This window comes from Peromyscus maniculatus, chromosome 8, assembly GCF_049852395.1.
Source record: "Peromyscus maniculatus bairdii isolate BWxNUB_F1_BW_parent chromosome 8, HU_Pman_BW_mat_3.1, whole genome shotgun sequence".
NCBI classification, from domain to species: domain Eukaryota; kingdom Metazoa; phylum Chordata; class Mammalia; order Rodentia; family Cricetidae; genus Peromyscus; species Peromyscus maniculatus.
In genome coordinates, this window is record NC_134859.1 from 69909421 (window position 1) to 69932929 (window position 23509).

At 40.8% G+C, this 23509-nt stretch overlaps 1 protein-coding gene across 9 annotated transcripts in view; it reads left to right on the forward strand.

Annotated features, from left to right (window-relative positions):
* Positions 1–23509, forward strand: part of Ap2b1 (adaptor related protein complex 2 subunit beta 1) — a 122157-nt gene that overhangs the window by 9298 nt on the left and 89350 nt on the right. For all 9 annotated transcript variants that reach the window (XR_013041810.1, XM_006995310.4, XM_076543030.1 and 6 more), the window contains exons 3-5: positions 6696–6801; positions 10899–11034; positions 13751–13996. Coding sequence is in view for 8 of the 9 variants with exons in the window: in XM_006995310.4 (XP_006995372.1) it covers positions 6696–6801; positions 10899–11034; positions 13751–13996 (488 nt within the window). In the remaining variant the exon portion in view is untranslated. The remainder of the gene's footprint in view (positions 1–6695; positions 6802–10898; positions 11035–13750; positions 13997–23509) is intronic.

Here is a 23509-nt window from a genome sequence, read left to right on the forward strand (position 1 = left end):
GAAAGGAACCAGAACTCTTGGGCCAGATACTGATTCTGGGGCTGTGTTAAGCAGAAGGTAAATGTCTTCTAAGTAAGGAAATGCTCAGAAAATAATGGGACATCAAGGATCCCCACACCTTAAAAGGGCCTTCACTGGCCAAATTTGGATAATTTGAACAATGAAAAAAGTGATCAGAGTAATGGATTATAACCTATTGAAAATAATCAAGGCCCTGGATTCGATTCACAATATCCATAATGGTGGCTCACAACTGTTTATAACTCTGGTCCCAGGGAATCTGGCTCCCTCTTATGATCTCTGTGAGTACCAGGCAGAGCATTCATATATACAAAAAAAATTTAACAATTGAAAAAAGACAAAATAAACAAAACAAAAACAAAACAAACAAAAAAAAAAAAACACCAACAACAATGAAAACCAAATTTAGAACCTTAGCCTTATAGTCAATGTTAACATCACCACTAACAGGTCAAAGTGACACCATTCGCCTTTGGGTGTGATTTTCTGTAAAGTTAACTTGCCCAAAATTCATAACTTTATTGGAATTCAGGAAACTCATGGCAAGCTGGAAGTGCTTCTCATAATAAGGGTCCTGTACTTAAAAAGTCTTATCATGACTCAGCACTTAGGAGGCAGAGGCAAGTGGATTGCTGTGAGTTCAGGACCAGCCTGGTCTTCAGAGTTCCAGGCTAGTCAGGGCTATACACTAAGACCCTGTTTTAAAAACAAAAATATTATCATGAAAAGAAATTGTTTCAGATTAATGACTGAAGAGACATGATAATAAATGTAATGTATATTCTTAAGTGAATGTACCCTAGAACTGGGCATGGGATGGAAGTCAGGTTGCTGTAAAGGGCATAGAACAAGGTCTGTTTAGATTAGATGATAGTGGTGATATATTGATATTTTAATATTAAAATAATTAACAAAAGGTCCTTATCCTTGAAAAACACAAGTTATATATTCAGGGCTAAAGAGGAATGGTGTCTGCAACTTTAAATGATATAAGGAAAAGGTCTGTGTATATGTAGAGAATTATTAAGCAAATGCAGCAAAGTCAAATGTGGGATAAATACAGTTGGAAGATTGATTTTATTTTTTAAGATTAAATTTTTTGTTTTAACTGTGTGTGTGTGTGTGTGTGTGTGTGTGTGTGTGTGTGTGTGTGTGTGTGTGTTAGGGATCTTCCTTTAAAATTTTTATTTATTATTATTTTATTTTATGTGCATGAGTATTTTACCTGCTGTGTGTCTGTGCACCACATGCATGCCTGGTGCCTATGGAGGCCTGAAGAGGACATCAGATTCCCCCTGGGACTGGAGTAACAGCCAGTCGTGAGCTGTCATGTCAGTACTGGGATCAAATCCAGGTCCTCTGGAAGAGCAGCCAGTACTCCTAATCTCTGAGCCATGTCTTCAATCCCTGTTTTGACCTTTGCTATCTAATCTGTTTTATTTAATGTTGAGATAGTCTTACCACTAAGTAGCAAAGTTGTCCTAGAACTTGTGATGAACCCCAGATTAGCCTAGAAGAAATAGTCATACCACTAAATAGCAGAGTTGTTCTAGAATGTGATGTACCCCAGGTTAGCCTGGAATTCACTTTTCTGACATCCTCTTAAGTGCTGGAATTACAAACATATATATCACCATGCTAGGCTGAACATTGAGATTTTTTTAAAGCTCTACAGACTTTTTTAATGTATAGCCAATGATGAGAATCATTTTTAGCTGCTAGCAACGCTCGGTAGATTTGACTAGTGGAAGGAGTAGGATTGGGTACTAAAGTGTGTATGCAAGATACTTTGGCTTTCCTAGTACCTGTCTATAGATCCATCCAGTTTCTTCTCTATCTTTATTATTTACACCTCACAAAAAACATTAGCCTGCTGGTCATGGTGGTATATGCCTAGAATGTCTGCACTTAGGAGGCTGAGGCAAGATGCTTGGGCTATATAGCAAGACCCTGTCTCAAAAATCAAACAGGGCCACTGAAATGGCTCGCCAGTAAAGTAAAGATCAAACCTGAGTTTGATCTCTGCGGCCCATGTAAAGGTGGAAGGAGAGAACCACCTCCACAAAATTGTCCCCTGTCCTCCATACACTTGGTAAGGCAGTCTTGCTCACACATACATCTCACATGCACTGCTGTGCATATACACAGTAGTAAAAACCACACGCATTAAGTCCTTGGTATTCTTTCAGCTATCTACTTCATCATTTGGATATGAATTACTTTTTCTTATGCTAACACTTTATGCACTTTGGTGACCAACATATTGTCTGTAACGACATAGAAGAGTTTTTGTTGTTTGTTTTTTGAGACAGTCTCACTATATAGCTCTGGTTATCCTGGAACTCACTATGTAGACCAGGCTGGCCTCCAGCTCACAGAGATTCTCCTGCCTCTGCCTCCTGAGTGCTAGGATTAAAGGCATACACCACATCTGGCCATTTTTTCTAATTGGTTTTTAAAACTCACCAGTTCATCATACTTTCTCTTGTAGAGGTGCAGATGACATTTATAAAAGCTTGAGACGTACAAATTGACTCACTGCTAGATAATATCATGTTTTTCGAAATGGATAAACCGTGTTCCTTTTGCTTCCTGCGCCGCCCACCAGAACCGCCTCTGGAGCAGATTCTCTCCATTTATGCTTGGTTCTGGAATCATTTCAGTTACATCCTGTTTCGATTCTGCAGCTCCTGCTGCTGCTCACAATTCTGATTTTCTGAAACCCTGCTGTTTGCCCTTCACTGTTCCAGGAGTAAATGATGGAGCTCTGGCAACTGCATTTGGCAGCACAGGTCTCAGTAAAGAGAATGACGCTTTCAAAGGCCTGACCTTTCTGCCAGTGTTATTTCTGTAGTTGTCAATTAAATGGAGTAGTAATTTTTAGAACAATTTGCTTGCCTACTGGGGATGGATATTGATAAAATGAGGTTTCTTTGTGCTCCGTTTTTATGTCTCTTGTCGATATATTTCCTGTCAGAGGCTTCAGGGAGATGACATAGTCTGCAGACTGTGAATGATGTCCAGGTAAAATGAACGTTAAGAACAGTCTAGAAGGTGGTAGACAAGGAGGCAATAGTGTAGTCACGTTTGAAGGTGGAGATGAAAAAGATGGGTGAGGTGGCAGGCACACACCTGTAGTCCCAACACTCTGAAAGCAGAGGCAGAAGGACTGCCTGTGAATTGAGAGGCCACCTTAGTCTGCATTGTGACTTCCAGGCTAGCCAGGGTCACATAGCAAGGCTCTATTGCGGACAAAACAGACAACAGGAGGTGGGGGTATCCGTAGAAGGAAGAAATGGGAGTCGGCGTGAACACGGTGGTGTGGGGTGGCCTTCCTTCCATTCACCACCTCCTTGTCTGTCTGATGAGAGTTATTGCCTTGTTCTCATGAAAATGGTGGTGTGGGATAGCCCTCCTTCCATCCTCCCTCTCCTTTGTCTATTTAGGACCATTGCCTTTTTATTTTGTCCCCCATATTCTAAAGGCAGATGAGGCTAGAGATGGTGCCCTAAAATAGCGGTGACAATCTTTGACACTTCTTGAGTAGTCATTCAAAATTGGGCCTTTAGAAATGATCTTCGTTTGTATGATTTTAAGCTTCACTCTTCCTCCTCCTTTTTTCTTGCTTTCTGAGTCAGGATCTCATGTAGCCTTGCCTGGCCTGGAACTTAATAAGTAGTAGTAACTTACTAAGGCTGGCCTTGAACTTGTAGTGGTCTTCCTTCTTGCCTTTACCTCCCAAATGCTGGGATTACAGACATGCCACCGTGCTAGGCCACACTGAATCGACTGAAGCTGAGACTAAAGTACTGACTAAGGTAGTGATTTCTTTCATATTTATTTTTATATTTATTGTGCTTGTGTGATTGTGTGTAGGTGTGTGCCATAGCACATGTGCAAGTCAGATGATGACTTTCAGAAGTTGGTTCTCTCCATCATCTAGGTTCTGAAGCACCTTTAACCATTTAGCCATATCACCAGTCCATATGTATTTTTTGAGGAGTTCATGCATATGTAATGTATCTTGTTCATAACCAGCACCCACTTCTCCCTCCATTTCTTCCCAACATGTTCGACTCCCAGCTTCATGGTCTTTATTCTTTTTTTTTTTAAATCACTGAATCCAGTTGGTGCTGCCCTCATGCCCATGTGTATGGGCCATCTAGTAGAGCATGGGCAGTCTCAGTGGTCACATCCCCAAAGAAAAATGACTCTTTCAGCTGCCAATACCAACCAATAGCCCCCAAGGTAGGGATTGAGCCTTGTGAGTCCCTCCCCGATCCATGCTTAATGTTGACTGGCTTGTTATTGTGCACATAACCACAGGTACTGTGAGTTAATGAGTGCAGTGGCCATCTCATGCACAGAGACAGCATTTCACAACCCTCCACCTCTCCTCTAGCTCATACAATGTTTCCACTACCCCTCCTTCCTTGATGTTCTCTGAGCCATGGGACAGGTGAGGTGGTTGATACAGGTATTCCAGTTAGGGCTGAGGACTCAGTCATTTATTCTTACCACTTGGAGTATTTTTGACTCTGTATTAACCAATGTTTAATTCAAACAAGCTTTTCTGACCAAGGTTGAGAACAGCATCAGTCTCTGAGTATAAATGCAAATATGTAGAAGGCAGTTGGACAACAGCAGAATAACAGTGATAGATTGTCTACTATGGCCTATGACCTCCCTGGCCTTGGCCTTTACCAGGTTTTCAGTACTGTTTTAGTTACCTTCCTTCCTTCCTTCCTTTCTTTTTTCAAAGATTGATTTTATTTATTATGTATACAGTGTTCTGTCTATATGTCTGCCTGCAGGCCAGAAGAGGGCACCAGATCCCATTACAGATGGTTGTGAGCCACCATATGGTTACTGGGAATTGAACTCAGAACCTCTGGAAAAGCAGCCAGTGCTCTTAACCACTGAGCCTTCTCTCCAGCCCCTGTTAGTTACTTTTCTATTGCTATGACAGAATAACATGACCAAGGCAACTTAGAGAAGGAAGGGTTTCTTTGGGGCTTACAGTTCCAAAGAGATAGGAGTCTGTCACCATCATGGTATGCAGGCAGGCAGATGGTGCTGGTGTGCAGCAGCTGAGAGTTCACATCCAGGTCCACAAACAGGACGCAGAGAGGGAACAATGGGAGTGGTGCCCTTTGCAACCTCAAAGTCCTCCCTGAGTGACACACTTCTGCCACTAAAGCCATATGTCCTAATCCTTCCCGAACAGTTCTGCAAACTGGGGACTAAGTATTCAGTCAAACATGTGAGCCTATGGGAGTGTTTTCATGCAGACTACCACAAGTACCAAGCATGAATTCCCTCTGACTGGACTTCAAGTCTTATTAGAAAGTGGGCTATTACTCCATACCAGTCATGCTACTGTAGCGCTAGACTGATGATTTCTGTTTCTTCTTTTACTTAACTCTGGTTTTACATTAGGATCACTTACAAACTAAGAGCTCTTTACAATCTAATTCATTTGGGCCAGAGTAGATTCAAAGCATTGATGTTTTTGAACATTTCTTATAGTGAGATAGCTCAATAGGAAAAAGTGCTTACTATGCACCCTGACCATCTGGATTATATCCCTGCAACCTCCATAGTAAAGTAGATGTTACCAGGTACATCAGTAATGCCATTATTCCTACTTCAGTGTGGGAGACTGAGACAGCAGAATCATCCTGAGTATGCAGCACAGTAGCAGAAAAAAGAAGACTGTCTGAACAAGGTGGAAGGAGAGAATCAACTCCCCAAAGCTATTCTTTAAAAAAAGTTATTATTTCTATGTGTATCAGTGTTTTTCTGCATGGATATTATGTGTACCTGGTGCCTGCAGAGGCAAGAGGGCATCAAGTTCCCTGGAACTAGTTACAGACAGTTATTTGCTACCATGTAAGTGCTGGGAACTGAAGCTAGGAAGTGCATGCTGCAGGGCTGGAGGCATGACTCAGCAGGAGAGGACCTGAGTTTATTTCCTAGCACCCACATCATGGCTCACAACTGTCCATAACTCCAGTTCCAGGGCATCCAGTGCCCTCTTCTGACCTCCAAGGGTACTAGGCATGCATGTGGTGCATAGACATACATGCAGGCAAAAAAAAAAAAACTTATTCACATAAATAAATAAATCTTGAGAGGGGAAGAAGGATGCTAAGTCCAATTTTGTAACTAATAAACTATGTGATTTTTTTAGCCTAATTTATTTATCTGTAAAGTTGTTTCTCTTTTAGCTTATAAACACTAATTTCCAAGCCAACTCCCTACCTTACATTTATTTTCTTTTTAGTTCCCTAAAATTCTACTGCAAAATCATCCCTCAGATACCTGTGTAACAGCTCTGGCTGTCCTGGAACTCACTCTGTAGACCAGGCTAGCTTTGAATTCAGAGATCCACCTGCCTCTGCCTCCCTGGTGCTGGGATTAAATGTGTGTGCCACCACTTCCTGACACTCTTATGCTTTCTAAAGAAAGATGATTTAAAAGGCTTTAAAAATTTATTGATGGAGTCTTTGTTGGTGGGTCAGTTAATATTCTAGGGCTTTGAAATGCACATCTCAGAATTTTGAAGTAGTCTTACTTGTGGCTGTCTTGCTTTCCTTTTGTTATTTCGTATTGCAGTATTCCACCTGTTCTCTAGTCCTGAGACCATACCTGTTTGTTCTCATCTCTTTTAGGAGAAATCTTCGAGTTAAAAGCTGAACTCAACAATGAAAAGAAAGAAAAGAGGAAGGAGGCTGTGAAAAAGGTGATTGCTGCTATGACCGTGGGGAAGGATGTCAGGTAAGGGTGATGACTCTTAGACTGTAGAGAGCTATATACCCCAATTTGTAGCTCTTCCTGCTTCCCTATAAAATCATAGACCACTGAGGTACAGTGGTGCCCAGCTGCTTGAGGGGCTGAGGCAGGAGGATCACTTGAGCCTGAGTTGGGCACCCAACTTGGGCCCCATAGCACCTCTGTCTAAAAAAAATAAAAAGCAAAAACAAACACATAAAACCTATGAAAGTGGAGTTCTCCCATTGAAATAAATATCACAGACGTGTACATGCTTTTATATAAGCTCGGACTTAAGCATTTTTGTTGCATACAGGTTTAGTATAAACTGTCTTTAGTCCTGGCATAGGTACACATCTGTTGCTTGAGAAGGTTTTAGAAGATGATAAAAATCTACTGAACTCACATACTCTTTAGTTGGGTTAAGCTAGTGCCCTCAAAGCTTTACAGCTCTACATTCTGTTGTTGGATTCAAGGTGAAAACCAACACTACCAATATTGCCTCGATCTTTGTTATTTGTTTCTGTGATTAGTGAGACTTTAAAATGAGTAGGGGTCATCTGCAGGCACCACAGCATTCTAAGGTCCTCTCCTGGGTCCATGAGATCAAAGCTATTCTTATAATACTTGAATACTCTTTGCCCCTTTACCATTCTGAGCTGATAGGAAGCAGTGGTGGGTGGAATTGCTAGCACTTTACTGTGAACGCAGGCAGTGGTGCTGGCCCATGTGGTCATTCTGTTTTTCACTACCAAGAAAGAAAGAAGTTATGAGGAGACGAACGGTTTCATTTAGGACTGTCATTCATAGTGCAGGAAAATTTTATTTTATTCAGTAGGTTTTTGTGTGTGTGTGTGTGTGTGTGTGTGTGTGTGTGTGTGTGTGTGTGTGTGTGTGTATGTGCGTGTGCACTCCTGTGGAAGTTAGAGGACAGCTCTCAAGAGTCTGTTCTCTCCAGGTACCTGTGGAGTCCTGGGATTAAGTCAGATTGTCTGGCCCATGTGCAAGCACTGAACTTACTGAGCCATCCTGCCAACCCTTTTTTTTCTTTCTTAAAAAAGTTCTCTCTCTCTCTCTCTCTCTCTGTATGTGTCGAAGCTGTGTTTTTAATATACTGTGTGTGATTCGAGGGCTGGAGAGATGGCTCAGTGGTTAAGAGTATTTGTTGCTCTTGCAGAGGACCTGGGATGAGTTCCCGGCACCCAGGAGGTCCAACACTCAACACCTTCCGACCTCCTCAGGCATCCAGCATACATGTGGTGCACATACATACATGCAGACAAAACACTACTATGAATAAAATAAATATATAGAGAGAACATATCCATTTATTTGAAAAAGATACTAAACTGTTTCTTCGTTTTCTGAGTCGTGTATTTATATGAAGCTGAATTTTCTTCTTATACTTCAGCTAAAACATTCCACAGCAGAGGTGGTAACATGAGAATCCCATTGTCTCTACTTAACTAGAATGTGTAAACAAGGGGCTGATGAGGTGGCTCAGTGGGTAAAGTCATTTGCTGCAGAGCCTGATGACCCATCAGTTCCCCAGAACCCAGCAGAGAACCACTCTTGGCAGGTTGTCTCAGGTCTCCACATATGGGCTGTAGCATGGGTGCCCACAAACATACACAAACAATAAATAAGTAAAATGTAAAGCACTGCCATCTTCTTATTAATTAAAAATTTACTTTAAAATAATTTATGAAATGGGCTTATGATTTTTTTTTTGTTTGTTTGTTTTTTGAGACAAAATCTCTCTATTACATACCTCTGGCAGTCCTGGAACTCACTATGTAGACCAGGCTGCTCTCAAACTCACAGAGATCCACCTCCCACCTGCTGGAATTAAAGGTGTGTGTCATCATGCCCAGCTTGTGCTTATTAATTTAAGTGGATTCTTGTTCTATTAAGTCTAAACTATATTCTGTCTTTTATGAAATTTTACCAGTCTTTGAATGAAACAGGAATGGCAGAAACCTTGCTCAGGGCATCAGGAGCATCGGAAGATGCTGAGCTGTCTCCTGTCCCACCATTGTTATCTGGGCTTCCTGTTGCTTATGGGGACATGGCTTTTGGTCTCAGCATCCACTTTCCCTGAGATGTCCAGAAAACTTTGATTCATGTGGGTTATGCCTATTGACATTCAAACAGGGAAAACTGAGAAAATTTTGAAGTGTAAGTTATTCCACTTGAAGTAATAGTCATAAACCTTTGAAGTTTACTATAATTTTCTCTTGTTGGCAGTGGGGATTGAACCTAGGGCCTAGCCTATGCTAGGCAAGCCCTTCATCACTAAACTCTTTCCCAGCCCTCTTTCTCCATTTTAGTTCAAGAGAGGGTCTCACTATGTTGCTGAGGCTGTCTTTGAACTCTCCCTGAAGCACAGACAGCCCTTGGACTTGAGTCTTCCTGCCTCAGCCTCCCAGGAGCTGGGGTTACAAGCATACACCAGTGTGCCCAGCTTCAGTCTTCTTGTGCAGGGTGTTAGAGTTACTTAGGATTGTAAGCATTCTGTTGGATAATGTTTTGTAATTATTTACTGGTTTTGCAGCCAGTCTGCCTCTGTGTCTGGGCCAGAGAGATGGTCTGATGACGTGAAATCGATCACTAGGTTCCACATAGTTCAAGGAGAGTACTGACACCTAAAAGTCTCCTTTATGAGTGCAGGTAGACATTCTGTTCTTACAGGAGAATGGTAAATGGTGAAATGATGGCTAGTACTTGGGAAAGGAGTAGACCATTTATGCCAATGCTTTTTAAAAATAAATAAATTCATAAATTCTTTCAAAAGGGAATCAGGATACTTTGGAGAAAAGATTGATTCCAGATCTTGATTAGGAATTTAAAACTTGAACATTTGAGAAATTATAGAAACACTTGAAAATAGAGGGTCACAATACAAGGACTTGGGAGCTACCTAAATTCCTACTGGTCAAAGATGGAAGAAAATGAGCATTAAAAAGTTGGAGTGCTTTGATATCACCATGAATTGATATGGAAAATTGTTATTTTTCTTTTTTCTGTTGATAAAGCTAATTATTTTTCTTAGAATATACGTAATTTGTTATAAATGAAACAACATAATATAAGCTGAGTGTGGTGGTACACATCTGAAATCCCAGCACTTGGGAAACTAAGGTAGGAGAGTAGTGAGTTCCAGGTCATCTTGGCCTACATGGTAAGTTTTAGGTCAGCCTAAACTATACATAGCCTGACCCTGCTCAGAGAACCAAGCACTAGGCATGTAGTTGAGTAAGAAATATACTTTCGGATTCATTTTAAAATAATTCCAGGGTTTGGAATACAGGTCAGTGACAGAGCACTTCTCTAGCATGTGTGAGGTCCTGGGTTTTGTCTCCATCACTAAACAAAGAATCTAGAGCAGCTAATTAGTAGTGGGAAAAAGGTTTGAGGGCAGATGTGAATCTAGATGGAGCTGTATCAGCATTTGTGGGTAATGTATATGTTGGGCTCATTCTGTTGCTCTCAAATTTTTCATAATAATTTTCTTCCCCTCCACAAAAACTTTGAGAGGGCTGAGGATGTAGCTCAGTGGTAAAGCACTTGCTTACCATGCACAAGGCCGAGGTCAACCTATGCATTGACAGAACTAGAGTTTAAAAATGTGGCAGGCAATGATATTTTCCCTTTCTTTCTTCCTTTCTTCCTTCCATCTTTCTTTCTTTCTCTCTTTCTTTCTTTCTTCTCTCTCTCTCTCTTCCTCCCTCCCTTCCTCTATCTGTCTGTCTGTCTATTTATTTATTGATTGATTTTTTTGAACAGAGTTTCTCTGGGTAACAGTCCTGGCTTTCCTCACATTCACAGAGATCCACCTGCTTTTGCTTCCTAAGTGCTGGGATTAAAGGCGTGCACCACCACCACCACCACCACCACCACCACCACCACCACCACCACCACCACCACCACCCAGCTTATTTTAATTTTTTTAGTTACTCATTCCCGTGAAAATGAGTTATCAGCATTGTACCATTGTCCTCTTGTCAAGTTGTTGTGGAATCAAGGCTGTCACTTCATGATCAGTGGAACAGCTTAGCACTGACTCCACTTCCCTCATTTCTCTCTTCCTCTTCTCTCCTCAGCTCTCTCTTCCCGGATGTTGTGAACTGTATGCAGACTGACAACCTGGAACTAAAGAAGCTTGTGTACCTCTATCTGATGAACTATGCCAAGAGTCAGCCAGACATGGCCATCATGGCTGTCAACAGCTTTGTGAAGGTAGTTTGCCCGAGGATTCAGTCTTCTCTGACTCATGCAGCCTCTTCAGAAGTGACTTTTGATATAGTTTGTGTCTGCATTGCAGATAAGCAACCTATGTTTCAAGGGATGAAATCCTGTAGGGAAGTCCTGGCAGTAAGCAGCAATGCTCCTGTTGTACGCACTGTATACACCAGCATGGAGCATCCAGGGGCATTGAAGCCATATGGCAAGCCTTCTGTTATTCCTTGCCAGATGTTTACCCCTCAAGGCTAGTAGAGGTTGGGCATTTCATCATAATCCATACCTGCTGACAGAGGTTGGACATACCGTCATGTTGTTCCCTGAGGATTTGTTTTATCTTTGTGAAAGTTAGGGTTAGGACTCAGAAATGCTTTGGCAGGAGATGTTACTTGTCTTTGATTTAGCAGGCCCTACAACATTTGGCTAAATATTTTTTAGGGATACATTTTGTTGTTTATTTTGAATATGAGTGCAGAGGCTTGGGTCCTCTGGAGCTGGAGTTACAGGCAGTTGTAAATGCCTGACATGGGTTCTAGGAACTGAACCCGGATCTTCTAGAAAAGCAGCAAGTGCTTTTAACTGCTAAGCCTTGCTTCAGCCCATGATTAAATATCTTTATTAGGCAAATTAAAAATATTCCCATAGAGGAAATAGTAAAATACTCATCTTGTGAATTTTTTTAAAAATAAATACTGACACATAACCACTGTTGTTGAATTTATATTACCTGTACATAAAACACTTTTCTGACCCCGACCCCCTTTCTCAACATCTTTCATTTGTCAGAATAAGAACCATAGGATCTCAGTCCCTCCCTCTTGTTCTCCTCCCGGGCTGGTCCTTGTGCCTTGGCCTCTCCTCCTCCAGCTCCACCACCCATGTGCTAGAGTTCTAGGCATGTCTACCACACCTGGCTAAGATCTCTGTTAAAATCATAACCTTACCACTATTGTCACAGCCAGGCTTAGTGAGTTTGAAGCCAGCCTAGAACAGAGACCCTGTCTCAGAAAACCTAAATAAATAAGGACTGACACAAAGTTTCCTGAGTGCAACTGAGTAGTCGGGGTTTCCTGTCATTAACTGTGGTGAGTGTGGGAGTGGGTTATTCACATTAATATCCTTTTCTGTCTGAAGTATATTCTGCATTTAAAAAACAGACATTTCCAAGATGAACTTCGGTTCGAACTTTGAAAAATAACTGGTAAACTATCCTTTTAGGCTTTTCTCCCTCGTGTTTTTCTACATTTACATAGTCCACAACTTTTTGTTTTGGTCAAATGATTCTTAGGTAGGTAGAATATATTATAGGGAAGATTTTGTTAAAATTTTGAAAGAGTTAGGTATAAATGCACATGGCTTAAAGAGATTTTTTTTTCTTCTTTGAGACCAAGTTTTACTGTTCAGCCCTGGCTATCCTAGAACTTGCTATAGGCTGGCCTCAGACTCTCAGCCACCTGCCTCTGCTGCCTGGGTACTAGGATTAAAGGCATACACCACCATGCCCAGCCTAAGGAAATTTTTGATATAGGAATTTTAAGAAAGTATTCTTGGCCAGGAAGTGGTACACCCATCGTTAATCCCAGCACTGGGGAGACAGAGGCAGGTGGATCTCTAAGTTCAAGGCCAGCCTGTTCCAGGAAAGTCAGAGCTACACAGAGAAACCCTCTCTCAAAAATAAAAAATAAAAATGTATGAGAGAGAGAGAGAGAGAGAGAGAGAGAGAGAGAGAGAGAGAGAGGAAGGGAGGGGAGGGGAGGGGAGGGGAGGGGAGGGGAGGGGAGGGGAGAGAGGAGAGGAGAGGAGAGGAGAGGAGAGGAGAGGAGAGGAGAGGAGAGGAGAGGAGAGAGAGAGAAGAAGGACTGGAGAGATGACTCAGAGGTTAAGAGCATTGGCTGCTCTTCAGAGGTCCTGAGTTCAATTCCCAGCAGCCACATGGTGGCTCACAACCATCTGTAATGAGATCTGGTGCCCTCTTCTGTCATGCAGGTATACGTGCAGGCAGAACACTATATAATAAATAAACACATCTTTTAAAAAGAAAAGGAAAGTATTCTTTGTCAGTGTTTTGCCAATGCTGGGCTGGAAAGAACTCCCTTGTGAAGGAGACTGCTTGCTGCTGCTGAGCCCAGAAAGGCCACTTTGCTGCCTGGCGGGAGGTGTGCTTCTGTCAGGCCCCAGTCAGATCATAGCGCATCTTCGTTTTGTTCTGTAGGCCTCCAGAAACTGTTCTCTTTTGACTTGGTTCTTACAGATTGACAGTGGAGGGGACACAGCATTTCCAATTCTCTCTCTTTTTTTCCTGAACAAGAATAGAAGAAAATAGGTCAGTTCTTAGAGCAAATCCGCCAATAGTTCTGGGGACGGCCATACCATGCATGCTCGTCTGGGTGAGGGGGTCAGATCTTGGAGGTACAGACAGTTGTGAGCTGGCATGTGGGTGCTGGGAATCGAACCCAGGTCCTTTTGGAGGAACACTGCTGAGCCATGTCTCCAGCCCCTGACAAATTTCTTAACAACAACAACAACAAAAAGATTTCCTTCTAAGCTCTTGAGTAGACAACTAAGACTTTTAGGAAAGGAATAGCATGAGAGATTAGATTCTCATATAGAATATACTAGAAACTTGTGGTTTATGTCAACTGGAATGTTTACTTGTAATCATCTTGTATTCATGTAGTTGAATTTTTTTTATTTATTTATTTTTTTTTTGTAGGATTGTGAAGATCCCAATCCTTTGATTCGAGCTTTGGCAGTTAGAACCATGGGGTGCATCCGGGTGGACAAGATTACAGAATATCTCTGTGAACCCCTCCGCAAGTGCTTGAAGGATGAAGACCCCTATGTTCGGAAAACAGCAGCAGTGTGTGTGGCAAAACTCCATGATATCAATGCCCAGATGGTGGAAGATCAGGGATTTCTGGATTCTCTACGGGATCTCATAGCAGATTCAAATCCAATGGTAAGACATTGTGCTTTTATAGAGAGGGCAGCAGTTAATATGAGCCCTTTCCAAGGCATGCTTAATAATGTGTTTTCTTTGAGACATTGACCACAGGGTAGTTGTGAGAAATAGTTTTGTGTAATGAATAGATTGTATAGTTTATATTCCTAGGTGGTTTTTATTTACTTTTAGGATTAATTTTTCAGATAGTCGTTTGTGGTAATTTCTTGTATGAAAATAAAACCAAATCAAAGTGGTCTTTATTGGCCAACTATTATAATGTATTCTTAAAGAACTCTAGGATAGAAATTGATTATGTTCTGTGTATCAGGGTCCTTGCTGTTGTTCCCTTTGGGAGTGGGGGCCAAGTAGGTGCAGAGTCAAACCACACAGACTCCGGGATGTCGAAACAACAAGCTCAGTTTATTCAGGAAGAGGCAAGCCTCATATACCCTCCACCCCACCCTGGGGGGAGGTCTGATGAATATGCATCAGCTGGTGTGACATGGCTGCCTCTCATTGGTCCAGGTCATCTCCATGTCATGTTTCAGCTGTTGCTAAGACCCTTAGGCAGACCCAAACTGGCTCTCCGAAAGTATCTTTTTTACTTGTTTGGGCCGTCTGGCCCTCAAGCCCGTTAGGGATGAGTCATCCCACAGTTCTGTGTATTTAGCAGCCAGAATATAACACTTAAAATTATTATTTTTTTCATTTGTTTGGTTTTGGCAGTGCTAAGGATTAAACCCAGAACTTTGTGCAAGTACCCCATATCTAAGCTACAGCCCCACCTCAAAGTTGGAGTTTATTTCTTTCTTGACATCTTAAGTTTTCTTTATGTAATAAAAGGAAGTCAGGTCCCAAATGATAGATTACTATTAAATTAAGTTCATTTAAATTGAGTGATTGATTACTCAGTATTGCTGCTGAAAAGATAGAGGATTATTGGCTTCTTTCATTAAAGTACATCCCCCCAACATTCTGTTTGTATGTTGAAATAAGGCTTCTTGTATTTAGGATGGCTTCTAATTTGTTATGTAGCTGGCTTTGGATTCTATCCTTTTGCCTCTCAAGTGCTGGGATTAAAGCCATATGCCACCACTTGACCTTTTTTTTTTTTTAAACAAGGTTTCACTATCTTGTCTGATGATAGGCATGGGTCACCACACCCTGCTAACTAATTTTTACCTGGTACAATGTTTCTTTGAAGATGAATTACACTAAGAGATAGTAAGTAATGTTAAATTATTTTTTGTTATTTTTTGTTGTTGTTGTTGTTACATTTTTATGAATGGAGAGAGAGTTGGAATGTATCATCTTTCCTGGCAAAAGTTCTACTCCAATCTGTGCTTTGGGGTCTTTCATGTTCATCTTATTCCATGACCTTGGCTTTTTATTATCCTTCTAGTGTAGCAGAAGGTCAAAGGATGAAGCTTATAACTTACACTTTTTAAAGGCACAGGATTATTGGATTATTGAGCCATTTTCTAGGATTAGGAGTAGATGTGGAAGGGCTTGGACAATGACTTCCAATAAGGTGTCATCATCATTATTAGAAAATGACCCCCATGTTTTGTTTACTTTCCCAAGCAGCACCACCCTCCACCCTTTTAAAAAGATTCTATAACGAGTTAAAGAATTGAGTTTGTATGCCAGTACTAGTGTGTGTGTGTCCATGCCGGGAGTCTCTACTCCCACCATGTGAGTTCCAAGGATCAAACTCAGGTCCTCAGGCTCTTGGTTTTAAGCACCATTACATGCTAAGCCATCTTACCAGTCCGGCAATACTAGTTTTATGGAGTGCTTAGTTGGTACAGCGTACTTTTGCCATCGTTTGTGGTTCACTCTCACTCTGAGCGACCATCTTTGAAATTCTCTATCCAAGGACAAATGAGGTAATAAAGTTCTAAGCACCAAGCAGATAAGCAGAATATCTTGTACCCTGTGGAAACCTATTAAATATTCAGTGGAGCTAAGAATGGATTGAGGCAAAAAATAAATTCTAACTCCTACAAGCAATTCTAGGTTAAAGGGTTTAAAAAGGCACCTCTACACTCATGTAAATTCTTCCTTATGAAACCTAATAAATTTTAGGGTGTAAGGACTGGAAAGCGGTCGGGTTTTTGTTTGTTCGTGAGGAAATGGGATTTGAAATCCAGGTAACCCTGGAAGATCCATATCAGGTCAGCTGAGAGCATGCATGCCTAGTTTGTTGATCTGTTCTAGGCCTCCTCTGCAGGGAGAGGGGTGTTTTTTTTTTTTTGTTTGTTTGTTTGTTTTTTTAATACAGTGCATAGTACTTTTAACAAATACAATAAATGGATTTATTTATCATCACCAGATTCAATAACTACCAATATATTCTAATCCCATTTGTTTCCTTTATTGCCTTGCTGTATGTAATTTAAACAGGCATTGGCGGATGGTTTCTATTTTAAATTTACTATTTTTGATAGACACACACACACACACACACACACACACACACACACACACACACACTAACTAATGTCCCCAAGAGTTGTCAACGTTTGTTTTCACTGTACAGTCACGAATGTGTTGGGACTCATTCTGCAGCCTAGGTTGGCCCTGAACTGTCAGCCTCAGTGTCTCAGACTCTTGAGGACTGGGATTGCCATCACCTCTGACTGTTGGTGACACATTAGCTTGTTTTATAACAACAAATTGAGAGGTGATTTGAAGAGACTTTACAAGTATGTTGGAGGAGACTTACAGAAAACAATTTAAGGTTACTTGGTAGGTTTATGAGAAACTCACATTCTGGGTGGCCTCTCTCCCACTGAGAGAAACTGTTTCCTTCACATCCCTCTAGACTGTTTTATTGTCTATTTATTGTGGACTTACAGTTACCAAAAAGTAACCTTGAGTAAATGCTAGAATTAATTAAAACGTATTTTCCTTTGCCAGTGGGATCAGATGCAGATAACGAGTAGACCAAGTGCATGAGTGGTCAGTAGCATCCGAGGGCTAGTAGTGGCGTGTTAGCACACTAGCTCACACACTTCAGAAGTTCCTACGGCCGACTGTGTTCTGTGTCACTTGAAAAGAGAAAGTTAATTCATAATGCCTATGTGCTAGACACAATGACAGTTATTTTTATGTGAAAAAAAAGTAATAGAACTTTTTTTTCCTTCTGTCACTTTTTAAATTTTACTTATTTTTACCTTATGTGCATTGATGCTTTGCCATGAGTATGGGGTCCCTTGGAACTGGAATTGCAGACAATTGTGAGCTGTCATGTGGGTGCTGGGAATTGAACCCAGGTCCTCTGGAAGAGCAGTCCTTAACTGCTCTTAACCACTGAGCCATCTCTCCAGGCCTTCCGTCTGTCATTTTTGGGGTTACTACATACCCTGTTTTCCTGTAGTTATCTCACTACTTTAAGCTGACTCTCAAGTGTCCTAGTTGACAGAGGAAAGGCTAGCTTTGAGGTAAAAACTTCTTGACTCTGTTTAGTGCTAGCTTTATGCTAATGCTGTTTAATCTTCCTATTTCCTCTTCTGGAAAATGAGAGATACTGTCTCCAAGAGTTGGGAGTATACAGGCTAGAGAGAAGGCTCAATGGTTAAGAGTGCATGCTGCTCTCCAAGTTCGGCAGCTTTTACATCATAACTGCTGAGAATTCCAGCTCCGGGAACTCCTACACCCTTTTCTTGCCTCTAAGAAGGACCCCACACACACTTAAAAACACACACACATAGTTAAAAATAAAAAAAATGAAATATAAAAAAACTTAGGCCAGGCCTGCTTAATGCACATCTTTAATCCAAGCACTTAGGAGGCATAGATAGGCAAATTTCTGTGAGTTTGAGGCCACCGTGGTCTATATAGTGAGTTCCTGGCCAGACAAGGCTACATAGAGAGACCTTTTCTTAAAAAAGGAGGGGGAGAGGGTTGGGAGTATTAATTGGGATTTAAAACTGTACTTATTAAAGTACCTGGCATATCACCAGAAGATGGCTGCTACTGTCATTATGAAGTAGACATTAGGTCAAGGTCAACATTATCCACATTAACTTAATACCTGTGCATTTTGATAGAATAAGATCTTGTAATAACAGTTAAGCGTACTTTCAGTTGTGGATTTTACTAGTCCCCATTGTAAGGAAGCTTGTCTTCAGGAAGACACCAGGAGCCGCAGGAACACAGCTTTCATGATTTCTTCACAAACACCAGAATTTTAGAGACATCATTTGATAAGTTTGTTTGCAGGAAAACAATTCACTTTTGAATGAAGTGTTCTCTAGAGTTTCCGTCATGTTAGTCTCTTCCTTGCTTACTTTGGCTTTGCACTCCTGTGTCTTGGGTTTTCTTTCTACAGCCAACATTTATATTAGGATCCACTCTGAGAGGCTTCCTTGGCAGCAGGACCGGGTGTGCGTTGCTCTTTGGTGTTGAGCTCAGTGTTCAGCCCCTCTGGCTTAGGACAGAACCCCTGTGATCTCCATTTCCCAGGCCTCCTATCACTCAGCAGCCCGTGAAGATACCCATTTCCCATTGCTCCAGCCTCCCATAAAGTGTAGACGAATTAGTCAAGAATGTATTTTCTCAGTGTACCCTGGTTCTCATCCTTCTTAGCTGTGTGTTCTCCCTAAGCTCTAGTGTCCTCTACTTCAAAATGGGAATGACAAAGTGCTGTGTCCTAGAGCTGTTGTGAGCTTTAGACAAAGCTCTCGAAACACTTAATGCTGAGTAGTGTAGAATAAACCTTAGTAATGATGAACACATATTATTGTGCTGTGGTGTTGGGTTTTAGTAATTCTAGAAAGATTGCTCTTTTAATGGCAACATTCTTATTGTAAAAACTTTTGAGATCATTGTGGATCTCTAAAAGTGATGTTGCTTTTTCTGTAACTACAAAGACATTATAATACTCAATAAATGACAGATAATTATTTTTATAAACTCTCAGGAATATTTTAAGAGATAACACAAAAGGACATGGTAGTAGGATAAGAGGATGGGGTGCATGTGACAAGAATGTATTATCGGGCTGGAGATGACTCAGTGGCTAAGAAGACCTGAGTTCCATTCCCAGCATCCCTGTGGTGGTTCACAACCACTGTGACATCAGATCCAGGGGATCTGATGCCCTCTTCTGACCCTCTTGGGCAATAGGCATGCATGCGGTGTGGTACATATACATACATGCTGGCAAAGCATTCATATATATAAAATCTTAAAGAGAAAAATTTTAAAGAATGCATTACAAGCATTATGAACTTGTCAAACGAGTAAATTTTGTTTATATTGGCCTGTATTAATTACTTTTCATACATATATATCATATATTTTGACCATAGGCGCCCCGTTATCATCTCACCCCTCTCTCATTAATCTCCTTCCTCTTACCAGTTAGTCTGTCTTCTACTTTCATGTCATGTGAGATGTGTGTATGTGTAGGCCAGAAGGTGTGATTGTGAGCACCCATGTGAGTGCTGGAAATCTAACCTGGGTCCTCTGAAGACCAGCCCATTAACTGCTGAGCCATCTCTCCAGCCCTAGATGCCAGTGTTTTTTGTTTTTTTTTTTTTTTCAAGACAGGCTTTCTCTGTGTAGTTTTGCACCTTTTCTGGAACCCACTCTGTAGACCAGGCTGGCCTCGAACTCATAGAGATCCACCTGGCTCTGCCTCCTGAGTGCTAAGATTAAAGGCGAGCGCCAATGTTTTAGAAAGCAGTTTTTGTGTCCAGAAAGCTCAGTCTCCCCATTTATACATTCTTTGCCCTACCTCTTTGGTGTTTTGAATCAGGGGCTTATGTAATTAAGGTTGGCCCTGAATTCCTAATTCTCCCGCCTTCGAATCCTAAGTGCTGGAATTACAGATGTGGGCTGCCACATGTGGCTATAAATGTGCTTTTTTTTTTTTTTTTTTTTTTTTTTTGAGACAGGGTTTCTCTGTGTAGCTTTTGCGCCTTTCCTGAAACTCTCTTTGTAGACCAGGCTAGCCTGGAACTCACAGAGATCCGCCTGCCTCTGCCTCCCGAGTGCTGGGATTAAAGGCATGCACCGCCCCCGCTGGCTTAAATGTACTTTTAAAGAAAACTTCCTTTAGAACTCTTTTTTTCCCACTACATGCTCTTAATCTTTCTGAGATTGTAGCAACATTCCTAAGATAGACGATAATTTCCTGGGGAGGAAATACTAGACTTGTCTTAATAGTTCTGATTCAAAGCGATGTTGTGACTGAGGGAAGTGCATCTTTGTTTCACTGTTGGAGAGACGCCAGGGTGCTTACTTGCTGGCTGAGCTTGCTCCTTGGGGACTTTTCACTATGTCCCTACAGTGGTGTGTTCTTCCTTGGGAAGAAGTGAATTTTAACTTATCACTCTATCTTTAAATTTTATTTTTGAAAACCAGGCAGCATTGTACAAAATTTCAAAGAAGTACAGATTGTAGAAGCATTGACAAGAAAAAGGTCTGGTGTACTCCAGCTGCCCACTTGTCGACTTGAACTCAGTCTTTCTCTTCATCTGCCTCAGATTCAGTGTGACTGACTGGCTTCAGATTCATTGCAGTGGGGGGGGGGGGGGGAGCACACTTTACTGACTGTGAGAGTGTAAAGCTTCCCACCATGAGCCCGCCTCGTGTGATTTCTGGAGACCCCAGAGTTTGAGTTGACTGGAAGATGACAGCGGAGAGGCAGCAGCAGCCTTGGGCAGTTTAGAGGGACAGGAAGTCTGGTGCAGGGTGGGAGAGCATCTCATCTGCCCCATCACTTTGGTGGTGACTTGACCACCACCTCTTCCCTCCCGCAGGCTCTGTTCAGCATGGTCCTCTGATCTGATCTTTCTGTATATTTTTGTTAGGCCGCCCCTTCAGTGTTTCCTTTCTTGTTTTAATATGATAGTAAATAGACATTGCCTACTTGAGCCTCAGAGCTCACCCTTCATTAGCTGCATTACACACTTGCTTTAATTTCTAATTGCCTGTAATGGTAACAAGGGGATTCTAATTCCTTATTATGCTTAGTATCCTTCTGTTCTCTCCGTGTCTATTTTTAGTTCTTCGGTTATCTTCTTTTCTACATTCTCCATTACCAGACCTTTATTTAACTTTAAACAACACACACACACACACACACACACACACACACACACACACACACGGTGGGGGTGAAGGAGATGCATTGACAGAAAGATAATTATGGTAGGAGGTTTGTTTAAAACTGATGACCAAGGTTAGATGTGTTGACAGAGCTGTCAAAATAAGCAATTGACATAGGACATTTTAATTTTTTTTTGTTCTAAAATAAAGTCAATCAAACCTACTATGCATGGGAAGTAAATTTTTTCCCTATATGTGAAGTACCTGGGAATTATTATTATTTTTGTTTGTTTGGGCGTTGTTTGTTTGTTTGTTTTCAGACAGGGTCTCATGTACCCCAGGCTAGCCTCAGACTTCTTAAGTAACTGAGGATGACCTTGAACCACTGATACTCTTGCCTCTACCTCCCATGCTGGGGTTATAGGGAATTGTTTCATTCTTTACACATTCCAGTTTTACTAAATCTCATGCATAAGTATGAAGTGAGCAGAGGTATTTGAGAAAAGAAGCTCATGTATATTATTACAGAAGATACATTAGGTCCGGTTTGCTTTGTGGCAATGAAATGTCTAATTATATTTGCTAAGTAAGTCTTGGATTCTTTTCATCTGGGACTTTTTGTTCTGATCACCAAAGTAGAGCTGAAGAGAGTTCTGTTTCTGCCTCCCTTCTCCTCTATAAAATGATTCCTATTGCTACATTGCACTGTGTATTAAATCACTGTTTCTTAGATGTTTACTTTCCCTGTTTACTTTCATGATTAGTATAATCTGCCGATTACCTAGGCAGTGTGGATAATAAAACTGACAGCTAAGTTATAGCCATTATGTTTCTCTCTTGCTAACATAATTATAAAACTCAGTTTCTCAAGCTTTTGTTAGGGGACTTGAGTAAGACTTGACTATGAATTAACATCCTTGAGAATTTCTTTGAAGTATATAATTGTTGAAGCTGACTTCTTGATGCATCTCATTTAAATTATAAAGTATTTAGGGTCAGCCTTACCATGCTAATCTTCACATCTGAACTTTTGCTGTAAAATATATTTTAAATCTCAACTGTGTAGAGCCACAGGGTAGTATTTCCATTGTTTGTTTATGAGTGCTTTTGAAATTTTAAAGTAACTTAAAATATTCCTTTGTCAGTTGTATTAGAAATAATCTGTAATTTTGATTTAAAATATTGACCTTGTTTTGTAGCTACACATATTCCCATATCAGTGAGTCAAGGTACAAGTGTACTTTCTTGTCTAGGGTAAGTTTTTTCACTTACTGCCTCAAAGAAGAGGATATATTTGAAGCACCATATTTCATTGAATCTATAATTTCATTAATTATAATCTATATGATTAGTTTCTGTATCCTTATGAAAAACATTCTCCACTAAAGTATGGGTGATTGCAGGTTAGCCTAGCAGGTAAGAGCAGTTGCTGCTCTTCCAGAGGATCTGAGTTCAATCTTATCAACCACATGGTGCCTCACAAGCATCTGTAACTCTAGTTCCAGGGGATCCAACAACCTTTTCTGGCCTTCAAGGGCACCAGGCACACACATGGTATACAGACTACATACAGATAAAACAACCATGCACGGAAAAAAAAATGTGATGATTGATTATAAATGCACTCCAGTTTTAGAGATATTAATGAAAAAAGTTTGCAATTTTTACTTGATGAATTATGGTAATGTTACTACCTTAAATTTATATAAGGCTTTATGAAATTTTTGTTTTTGTTTTTTGAGACAATGTTTCTCTTGTGTATCCCTAGCTGTCCTGAAACTTGCTCAGTAGACCAGGCTGGCCTCAAACTCAGAGATCCATCTGCCTCTGCTCCCCAAGTGCTATGATTAAAGGCATGCGACACCATGCCTAACATGAAAAAAAAAAAAATTAATGATTTAAATTATTTTTATTTTATGTGCACTGGTGTTTTGCCTGCGTGTATGCCTTTGCGAGGGTGTCAGCTCCTCTGGAACTGAAGTTACAGATAATTGTGAGCTGCCATGTAGGTTCTGGGAATTGAGCTCAGGTCTTCTGGAAGAACAGCCAGTGCTCCCAGCTGCTGAGCCATCTTCTTAATGTATAACATCATTGGACTTTTGTATCCTCCAGTTAAAATTAGTCTCTGAGGTAAATTCAGTTTTTCCTGGTTTTCAGATGAGCAAACAACATGGGACAGAGATTAAATGTTCCCCTAGCATTGTACTAATGAATTCTGGTTTCAAGTCTACTTATTCTTAATGTAAGGTATGTGATAACACTGAATAATTGACAGTGTCACCTCCCTGTTGTCCACATGCACTTAGAATTTGGCCTAGATTTTTCTCTGTCACATAATGCAAATATTTATTGAGATGTTTCTTTTTTTTTAATATTTATTTATTTAATGTATATGAGGGACCTATCTTCAGGGACACCAGAAGAGAGAATCAGATCTCATTATAGATGGTTGTGAGCCACCATGTG